The following is a 10872-nucleotide window of genomic DNA, read 5'->3' as shown; positions in this document are numbered from 1 at the left end:
TCAAGTAAATAGTTCATTCATATTTCTTTATACTTATAATATTTTATTGGCGCCTTCCGCTTGACAGCTTCCGGCGCAATATACCTTACGGCGCAATAAGCCTTAATGCTATTTATGTTACATAATTCGATATTATTAAATAATAATTGTACGTAAATTATCAGCAGAATAATTAAGATGAACAATGTTTAATATTACCTACTAAGTTTGTATTTAAATAGGTCAAGATGATTGTATAAATACCGGCGGTTAGCATATCTCTGTGGCATTCGTATTCTACCCACCGTAACGTGTACTAAAGAGAATATAATATTTCGTGTGGATGTGAATTGTCCACTGAAGTAGGAAACCTATGGAAATGAAACGTCAACAAAAAATTCGTGCCACTGTGACGTCATCTGGCCACAAAACATGGCGGTTTTAGTGCTGCCCAGAAGATTTTAATGTTAGTAGGCTTTATCGATAAACGTTCTTGGCTCATTTTATTTTAAATATTGTTGAGTGAATGTATTTGTAGAATTTATACTTTAATAGGAAGTAAGTATATTATTATGTGCAAAGATGATGTGATCTAGATATTATGTGAAATCAAAGACGAGTTCGTGCTTCAAATTTGCCAAGTAAACGATATGACGATTTTTAAAATTTGCTACTGTTAGAAATAAAGAGACGAAAACCAGCAGCGTGTGGACAAGTTATTTTATTTGTCAGAAAAAAGTGGGTACAAATGGCTGGCACGGCTTGTTTTATTAACACTATCCCCCCTTCATTGGCTTTGGCTAGCGGCGACGGTGGCAGTGGCGGAAGGGGGCGTGTTAACATGGCTTGGCGGCTTGGCTGGCGGCAGGGCATGACAGCATGACGTCACGTCCGTTACATTCGGCCATCCTGCAACAATTGCTCCCGCAATGAGGAACATACATAAACATTTAGCTCTCTAATAAATCGATAAGATCTTCAGTTTCGAGTTGCTCGTCCGAACTACTAGCGCTATCGGACATTGGGGCTATACTTCTATAGGGCCTCAATGAATCTGCTGGTACTAGGCCAGTGAAACTTTTGTAGCCTCGTAAGCCCTTTACACTTCTAATTCGATACCGATCGTTACCAACTACTTTAGTTACTACATACGGACCGGAGTACAAATCGTCTAATTTGGTATTTATTTTAGCGCCGCTACTAGTTGGAGCCTGTCTCCATAGTACAAAATCCCCTTTCTTATAAACATGAGCACTTTTTCGTTTTTTATCAAAGTTGTGCTTCATTTTTACACTTGCTTGTTCTATCCTGGCTGCAGCTGTATCACGCCGTGTATCGACAGGTTCTGGTTCCCGACCAGGAACGGAAACGTCACATATTGACCTACCAGAGCGCGCAAACACTAAATCATACGGCTTATAACCGCTGCTACTGTTAATTGTATTGTTTATGCCCCAAATGATGTCAGGTATGGAGTGCACCCAATTACTTGAAGCTTCACTAGGATCAGTTGCCCGCAATGCATCTAAAATTGTACGATTAGTTCGTTCAACCTGGCCATTAGCGCGTGGGCAAGCAATAGCATTTAATGTATGCCGAAACTGTTTATCTACTGAAAACTTTTTAAAGTACTGTAACGGACGTGACGTCAGCTGTCATGCCCTGCCGCCAGCCAAGCCGCCAAGCCATATTAACACGCCCCCTTCCGCCACAGCCAACGCCACCGCCGCCAGCCAAAGCCAACGAAGGGGGGATAGTGTTAATAAAACAAGCCGTGCCAGCCATTTCTACCTGCTTTCTGCATTCTCGCACAAATAAAAGAACTTGTCGTTACGCTGCTGGTTTTTATTGTCACATCATTTGCAACAATCAGAAGTGGCATAAAGAAATGAAACAACGTCATATACACGCTCAGATCTCTCGGTCTTCTGACAAGTTTGAAGAAGATGAAGCTCCTATTCCACTGGCGAGGAAGGTGTTGAAAAATTGCTTCAGAAGGAGGTCCACAAGGCGATACTTGAGCTACAGGATGAAGAACCTGGAACAATCAAATCAAAGGGACTTCGACGTCGTCGGACCAAGAGCGCCTGCCGCCCTGTCCTTCCATAATTCTGGTTCACGTGGAGGGAAACTAAAAGAGCAGCAACGTGGTTACTCCACTGCGGCACTACGAGATTCACGGCTACGAGCTTCCTTCTCCCTGCCTGCGACGCTGCTGCGCGGCGAAGACAGCTACGTCAAAGTCATCAACATGAGCTCGGAGACCATCATGTGGCCGCCGGGCGAGGTCCTGCCGAGGGCCAACAGCTGCGAGGAGCCACAGCCAAACAGCCAGGTGTGTTGCATTTCTACTTGCCCTAGCCATGCCATTACAAATATTTCGAGATTTGAGGGTAGAAATAAAAAAAAATTAAAAGGAGCCATTGAATAACAAGGGTCATTCAGATTTAAAAAATACAGTATAAGCATTGCTTTGCTACGAATACACATGATTTAGGTATTGCCAATTTAGTCCAAATGCAAATTAAGCTTACTAGTGATCAGCCCGTGTATCGCCACCTTTACTTTCTCATAATGAACAAACGATAGTTAAATCTAAAGCTAATTAACTTTTAGATGCCGGCATTATAAAATAATCTCAAGCTAGTCATGCTTCACCAGTGGTCTTATTAAGAAACAGAACGGCGACAGTAGGCTATGCGTTGATTATCGTGCGTTAAACGCTATGGTAAAATATAAAAGTATCCACCGAACAGTACTTCACGAGTTTAGATTTAGACCAGGGCTACCATAAATTAAGCATTGTGCCAGACACACAACTGCTTTCATTACGCCGCAAGGTCATTATTTCGAGTACAGTAGAACTCCTTTTGGTTTAGCATATGTGCCATCTGTATTCATGCGTTTCTTCTTTTTGTCCACATTATTCTTCAAGATGGGGTGGTTAAATGCGTTTAATTAATAAAATAATTGAGTCTGTGGGTAGAAAAGAAATTGAGTAAAAATAAATGTAGGTCAAATCGAGATACTAGCAATTTTAAACGATTTACCTCTACCCTCGGTTGATATAAAATCAGGTTCAATAGTTATTGAGAAAGTACTTGGGAAATTTTATGGTGGAGACTTCAAATTAAATATGAGTAAATGCTCATTCTTGGAGAAACAAGTCACTTGTTTAGGTCATAAAATATCTTCAGACGGTATACAGCCGGGTGCAACAAAAATTGACGGCCGTTTCGCAGTTTCCTGTGCCAAATAATGCTCATAGTGTGCGACAGTTTATTGGTTATATGTTACTTGCGCGTCCATTAACTGTGTTAAGAAAAAAAAAAAAAAGATAAATCATGGGTGTGGGGCCGTGAACATAACGCGAATTTCGAACAACTGAAAAACAGTTTATGTTCCAAACCTATGCTAGCTCTGTATAATCCTATGCTTCTTACAGAAATACAAACCGATGCGTGTAACTTAGGAATTTCTTGTATACTATTACAAAAACAAACTGACAACTCACTGCGGCCTGTTATGTATTTTAGCCGGGTTACTAGGAAGGAAGAGTGTGTATCATAGTTAAGAGCTCAAAACCTGGCGGTCGTACAATCGCTACGTAGGTTCCGTGTTTATGAAGTAGGTAAGCATGATATAGTAGAAACTGATTGTACTGTGGTTTGTGCTACGCTTACCAAACGCGGCATTATACCACGCATGGCGCGATGGTGAGTTTTGAAAGAAGATTATGACATTAGTGTTGAGTATAGACCTGGTGAACGTATGGAACATTTGTAGACGCGCTTAATAGGCATCCTGTTGACATGATGAACGTAAATTATCTTAAAGTTACTAATTGATTCTGTACTGTGCAATGTCAGGACGAAAAGCTTAGTTCGATTATAAAGCAATCTATACTAGCATTATAAAGCTGAAGAGTTTGTTTGAACGCGCTAATCTCAAGAACTGCTGGTCCGATTTGAAAAATTCTTTCAGTGTTAAATAACCCATTTATTGAAAGGTTATAGGCTATATAAAAGGTTATAGGCTATATAACGCTAAGACCGCTAAGACCATCATTGTGTCACGCTAAGGCCAATACAAGCGAAGTACCAGTAAATGTTTCAAAATCGGGTTATTTTCCCTTTTAAGAGCTTCCGGTGCCTGCGCTGCAGAAGCGGTTAAAGTTTCGCTAAAATAATGTGACAGAATTGTTCCCCTTTAAAAAAAATTGTCCGCGATAGCATATATCTATATGTTAAGGTTGGCTCACTATAACGTTTTTTTATGCTAACCAAATTTGTTCTAAAATAAAGCATTATTTGTGAACTATATTCCACGCGGACGAAGTCGCGCTGATGTTAAAGATAATTATGAACTAGTTCGAAATTTTTTTAAGGGAAATAGACTCGCAGTCCCTTCGGCTAAATGGAAAATTGTACAAATGCACTATGACGACATTTGTCACGTGGATCTAAATCATCGTTTAGCTTTGATTAAAAGCCAATATTGGTTTCTTAAAATGACACGCTTTATTAGGAAATACGTGGCAGCATGTCTTTATTGTACACATGAGAAGGATAACTATGTTAAAAAAAAGAAGACTGTCTATATCCGATCTCTAAACCATCTGATACTATGCGCATGGTACAAAAAGATAACATGATGCCCTTCTGTAGGACATCTAAAGGGCACCAACCAGTACATGATCGTAATGAAAGATGCGTTGTCTAAATTTGTGATAGCTGAACTAACGCGTACTGTAAATTCAATCGGGACCATTCGTGCATTGAAAAATATATTAATAGGGTTTGTCCAGATACCCGAATTACGTGGTGACAGACTACGGGAAAGCTTTTACGAGTAGGTACTTTAAAAAAAATATATCAGAAGATAAACAGTTTAGGCATACGTTAAACGGTATTGCTTGTCCGCGCGCTAATTGGCCAGGTTGAACAAACTAAACATATAATTTTATGTGTTGCGGGCAACTGATCCTAGTGAAACTTCAAATAATTTAAACTCCGTCATTTGAGGCACAAATAACACAATTAAAAGTAACAGCGGCTACAAGCCTTGTGATTTAATCTTTACGCGCTCTGGTAGGTCAATATGTGATGTTTTCTTGGTCGCGAACCAGAAACTGTTGACGCACGGCGTAAGATAGCTGCAGCTAGGATAAAACAAGCGAGTACAATAATGACACACAACATTAATATAAAAAAAGCTCATGTTTATAAGAAAAGGCATATTTGTATCGTAGAGACAGGCGCCAACTGGTTAGTAGCGCCGCTAGGATTAATACCAAATTAGACGATTTGTACTCAGGTCCGTATGTAGTAACTAAAGTAGTAGGTAACAATTGGTATCGAATTAGAAGTATATCTAAAAGGTTTACGAAGTTATAAAAACTTCACTGGCCTGGTATCAACAGATTCATTAAGGCCCTATAAAAGTATAACCCATGTGTCTGATAGCGCTAGTAGTTCCGATGAGCAGGTCGAAACTGAAGACCTTATTGATTTATTTGAGAACTAAATGTTTTTGTGTGTTCCCCATTGCGGGAGCAATTGTTGCAGGATGGCCGAATGTAACGGACGTGACGTCAGCTGTCATGCCCTGCCGCCAGCCAAGCCGCCAAGCCATATTAACACGCCCCCTTCCGCCACAGCCAACGCCACCGCCGCCAGCCAAAGCCAACGAAGGGGGGATAGTGTTAATAAAACAAGCCGTGCCAGCCATTTCTACCTGCTTTCTGCATTCTCGCACAAATAAAAGAACTTGTCGTTACGCTGCTGGTTTTTATTGTCACATCATTTGCAACAGTACCTACTCGTAAAAGCTTTGCCATGGTCTGTCACCACGTGATTCGGGTATCCGAACAAACTGAATATCTTCTTTAAGGCACGAATGGTCTCGACGGAATTTACAGTACGCGTTGGTTCAACTATCACAAATTTAGAAAATGCGTCTGTCAACACGAGCATGTACTGGTATCCTTTACTTGTTCTACAGAAGGGCCCCACGTGATCTATATGTACCATGCGCATCGGATCAGATGGTTTAGGGATTGGATGCAGCATGCCTTCTTTTTTACCATAGTTACCCTTGCCATATGCACAATGAAGACACGCAGTTACGTATTTCCTAATAAAACGTGTCATTTTAGGAAACCAGTATTGGCTTTTAATCAATTCTGAACAACGATTCAGACCCACGTGGCCAATGTCATCATGGTGCATTTGCACAATTTTCCATCGAGCCGACTTCGGTACCGCGAGTCGGTTTCCGTTAAGACTTTTTCGATAAAGTCTGTTTTCTACTAGTTCATAATTATTTTTAATATCGGAATCAGCAGTTTTATTTTTTAATTGATTTATAATCGAACTAAGCTTTTCGTCCTGACACTGCACAGTATAGAACCAATCAGTAACTTCAAGACGGTTTACGTTCATCGTGTCAACAGGATGCCTACTGAGCGCGTCTACATGCTTCATACGTTCACCAGGTCTATACTCAACACTAATGTCATAATCTTGTATTAAAAGCCACCATCGCGCTATGCGTGGTATAATGTCGCGTTTGGTGAGCGTAGCACGAACTGCAGTACAATCAGTTACTACCTTAACATGTCTACCTACTACATAAACACGGAATCTACGAAGCGACTCTACGACTGCTAGAGTTTCGAGCTCATAACTATGATATACACTCTCTTCCTTACTAGTAACCCGGCTAAAATACATAACAGGCCGCAGTGAGTTGTCAGTTTGTTTTTGTAATAGTATACCAGCAATTCCTAACTTACACGCATCGGTGTGTATTTCTGTAGGTAGCATAGGATCATACAAAGCTAGCACAGGTTTAGAACATAAGCTGTTTTTCAGTTGTTCGAAACTCGCGTTTTGTTCACGACTCCACATCCATGATTTATCTTTCTTTGTTAATTCCGTTAATGGACGCGCAATCACGGCAAAATTGGGAATAAATTTTCTAAAGTAACTACATAAACCGATAAACTGTCGCACACTATGAACATTATTTGGCACAGGAAACTGCGAAACGGCAGTCAATTTTGTCGCACCTGGCTGTATACCGTCTGAAGATATTTCATGACCTAAATAAGTGACTTGTTTCTGCAAGAATGAGCATTTACTCATATTTAATTTTAAGTTTTCACTGTCGAGTTTCCAGAGTACGTTTTCTAGAATTTTTAAACCTGATTTTATATCAACTGAGGGTAGAAGTAAATCGTCTAAGAATGCTAGTATCTCTGTCTGCCCTACATTACTTTCATTATTTTTACCCATTTCGTTTCTACCCACAGACTCAATTATTTTATTTATCAAACGCATGAAAACGGATGGCGCATTCGCTAAACCAAAAGGAATTCTAGTGTACTCGTAATGACCTTGCGGCGTAATGAAAGCGGTTTTGTGTGTATCCTCTGGCGCAATTCTTAATTGATGGTACCCCTGGGCTAAATCTAAACTCGTGAAGTATTGTTTGCCTGATAATTTGGAAACCTGGTCATCTATGTTTGGTAGTGGATACCTATCTTTTATCGTGATAGCGTTTAACGCACGATAATCAACGCATAGCCTACTGTCGCCGTTCTTTTTCTTAACAAGTATCACTGGTGAAGCATAACTTGATTCCGATTCTTTTATAATGCCGGCATCTAAAAGTTGATTAACTTTAGTTTGAACTATCGTTTGTTCACTATGAGAAAGTCTGTAAGGCTGGCGATGCACGGGCTGGTCACTAGTAAGCTTAATTTGCATTTGGACTAAATTGGAACAACCTAAATCATGTGTATTCGTAGCAAAGCAATGTTTATACTGTATTAATAAATTTATTAAATCTGAATGATCCTTATTATTTAATGGCCCCTTTTTTATTTTTTTTATGTCTACCCCTCCTATCTCAGAAATATTTGTAATGGTATGGTTAGGATTACTAATAACACGCAACAAATTAGGACAAGTCGAAATGCAACACACCTGGCTGTTTGGCTGTGGCTCCTCGCAGCTGTCGGCCCTCGTGAGGACCTCGCCCGGCGGCCACACGATGGTCTCAGAGCCCATGTTGATGACTTTGATGTAGCCGTCTTCGCCGCGCAGCAGCGTCGCAGGCAGGGAAAAGGACACGCCGTGAAGCTCGTAGTGCCGCGGTGGAGTAACTACGTTGCTGCCTTTCTTGTTCCCCTGCACGTGAACTTGAATGAGGGAAGGACCGGGCGGCAGGCGCTCTTCGTTTGCAGTGGTGACCTCGAATCGATCGTTTTCTTCGATGGCCTCAATCGTAGTAATGTGGTCTGAAACTAATTGAAACTTAGAATGACCCTCTCTGATAGTTAAGATCATACCCTCACTGTTGATAACTGGTTGACCTATCAACAGATTAACTTCCTTCATTTTCATATTGGAGAGGTGTGCTTGACATTGTAGCGTAATGCCGTCGATTTCTAATTGGAATTGTACTTCTCCTTGGCTCATAGTAATTCCTCCAGCAAATCCTTTTAAGGCCACGCTTGTCGGCTCAGCTTGCAGCGATAGAGCATTGGATACTTTATCATTAAGGACATTTACTTGACTTCCGGTGTCGATGTAAGCTTTTACATGAACACCGTTAATTTTTACCACTTTTTTGTAGATTTCATTGTAAGGTTCCAGCATGTTTATCTCTTTAATGCTACTGCCAGATGAAGATTCTTTGCTTGTTGTGGAACTCATTGAACAACGTAGAGCAATGTGTCCTTGAACTCCACATTTGTAGCATGTACGCGTGTCCGGCTGGGCGCAGTCACGTAGTAAGTGTCCTGTTTTTTTGCATCGAGGACACGGATCCGTTTCGGGATTAAGAATTGTCAACTTTTTTTCAAATGGTCGCTGGAACGTCGGTTTATGCGAGCGGGGCTCTTGTGGTAAAGCCCGATAATCGTCAAGCGCGCACAAAAAACCTTCGTAGAGATCGCCTGGTGATTGGCATTGAAATGCGCGTGCATTTGGCTGCAGATATGTCGGTAATCCTCGAATAATGCAGGAGACGCTAGCGTTATCAGATAACTTGCAGCGGAAGCACATGGCGACTTTATCTTGGTAGTATTTCGTCATCGTCTCGTTCGGAAGTTTTTTTCTTTGTAATAGCTCTTCAAGCATGTTTCCATAATCACGATGCTTAGGAAAAGCGCGCAACAACATCTCTTTCCATTCGTTCCAGGAATACTCGTAATTTTCTAGCCGATTATACCATTTTTTTGCCTGACCTCTTAATTTATCCTGCAAGTGAAATGATTTCGTTGCGTCGTCCCATCCGTGAATTTCGCCAATCTGATCTATTTTTCTAATCCATGCTTGCACTGTACACTCTTCACTGTCGGGGTCAAATTCTGGGATCAAAGAAGCAGCACGATGTCCCTTTGCTGTGATTGTTCCAGGTTCTTCTTCCTGTAGCTCACGTATCGCTTTGTGGACCTCCTTCTGAAGCAATTTTTTCAACACCTTCCTCGCCGGTGGAATATGGGCTTCATTATCTTCTTTTTCAGACTCGTCGGAGGACCGAGAGATCTGAGCGTGTATATTACGTCGTTTCATTTCGTTATGCCACTTCTGACTGTTAGAAATAAAGAGACGAAAACCAGCAGCGTGTGGACAAGTTATTTTATTTGTCAGAAAAAAGTGGGTACAAATGGCTGGCACGGCTTGTTTTATTAACACTATCCCCCCTTCATTGGCTTTGGCTAGCGGCGACGGTGGCAGTGGCGGAAGGGGGCGTGTTAACATGGCTTGGCGGCTTGGCTGGCGGCAGGGCATGACAGCATGACGTCACGTCCGTTACACTACACTGATTTTATAAAGTTGTCGTTTGCCGCAAAACATAAAGATATGGCGTAGTACAGTGCCATCTGCCCATTTCTAGCATGCTGAATGTTATCGTATTTTGAGTACGTGTTTTTCTTAGACTATTACAATCTATTTTAATTGTTTTGCTGATTCTAAAGTCCGTAACACACTACCGCAGCGCACCTCAAGGAAGGTACGCCGCACCATTTGAATCACTCTCATTTGAGAGTGATTCAAATTTTAAACTTATCAAGGGACCGCCTGATAAAAAAAAACACCTACAGAACACTTATTCGTTAATAAAATTACAAACGTCATTCCTTGTGACTTCCTCTCTAAAATTACATAATTATTAAATATTTAACGAGTTGACAATAGTGTTTTACTCACTGTGGAATAAAACTATTTTAGCCTTTTTCCTGAAATATCTAAACAGAATGTCTAAATATGTTTTGATGACATATTTTAAAGAGGTCATTTTAAAGAGGTGATTAGTGTCATGATCAATAGATTCCGACCGAAAAATGGTGTCCGATTTTTCGGATGAGGGCTCCATAATGAATTTAAATATATATAGATAATAGTTTTGGGGCATCGACTTTTTTGAGATCCTATAAAATATGTTTTAATTATTATTTTTGTATGTTTTAAGCATGCTAAAATAAGAAATTTTATATAAGCAATCATATTAAATCGATATCAAAGTCAATAAATAATGTACAACCTAAAACAGACGGCCGAAATGACGTGATAATGACATTTGGCGCGCTAAACATGGCGGATTTTCGGCCTCATTAGACGGAGACGGAGACATTTACGTATATTCATCTTTCATTTTATGTACGCACTGAAATACTGTTATATTGTTTTCCTGCGAGTTAAAGTGCTGAGTAAGAACGAGATAGATATATGTTTATGTATGTGCCTTCAAAATGGGTGCTATTTATATAAGCGATTGTACGTATAGAACAATATGTCGTGTCCCTACTATATAGGTCTATGTGTTTTTTCCAATGAAGTAGGAAACCTATGGAAATGAAACGTCAACCAAAATTTCGTG

The 10872-nt window shown here is 40.4% G+C and overlaps 2 protein-coding genes and 1 long non-coding RNA gene across 3 annotated transcripts; 1 reads left to right on the top strand and 2 right to left on the bottom strand.

Moving 5' to 3' along the window:
• Window positions 1–694: 694 nt before the first annotated feature.
• On the bottom strand, window positions 695–9808 carry LOC149499744 (uncharacterized). The gene is made up of 2 exons (XM_089738852.1): window positions 7971–9808; window positions 695–888 (listed from the first exon to the last, which is right to left on the bottom strand). Exons 1-2 carry the CDS (start codon window positions 9780–9782, stop codon window positions 874–876), a joined length of 1827 nt encoding a protein of 608 aa, XP_089594978.1. The 5' UTR covers window positions 9783–9808; the 3' UTR covers window positions 695–873.
• LOC149499745 (uncharacterized) lies at window positions 1601–5757 on the top strand. Its single transcript, XM_089738853.1, has 2 exons — window positions 1601–2314; window positions 5547–5757. The coding sequence occupies exons 1-2, from the start codon at window positions 1637–1639 to the stop codon at window positions 5559–5561; spliced, it is 693 nt and encodes a 230-aa protein (XP_089594979.1). The 5' UTR covers window positions 1601–1636; the 3' UTR covers window positions 5562–5757.
• On the bottom strand, window positions 1810–4173 carry LOC149499746 (uncharacterized). Its single transcript, XR_016325503.1, has 2 exons — window positions 3792–4173; window positions 1810–3739 (listed from the first exon to the last, which is right to left on the bottom strand). It is a non-coding gene; the product is annotated as an uncharacterized LOC149499746 (long non-coding RNA).
• Window positions 9809–10872: the final 1064 nt, after the last annotated feature.

This window comes from Bombyx mandarina, chromosome 26 (assembly GCF_030267445.1).
Source record: "Bombyx mandarina strain Sakado chromosome 26, ASM3026744v2".
NCBI lineage: Eukaryota > Metazoa > Arthropoda > Insecta > Lepidoptera > Bombycidae > Bombyx > Bombyx mandarina.
Note: the sequence above shows the minus strand (reverse complement) of the source record. Positions and strands in the feature narration are given on the sequence as shown.

Excerpts from the sequence above, each read along its gene's own strand:
- LOC149499745 (XM_089738853.1), top strand. The coding sequence starts at position 1,637 with ATGCCCTGCCGCCAGCCAAGCCGCCAAGCCATATTAACACGCCCCCTT.
- LOC149499744 (XM_089738852.1), bottom strand. The coding sequence starts at position 9,782 with ATGCCCTGCCGCCAGCCAAGCCGCCAAGCCATGTTAACACGCCCCCTT.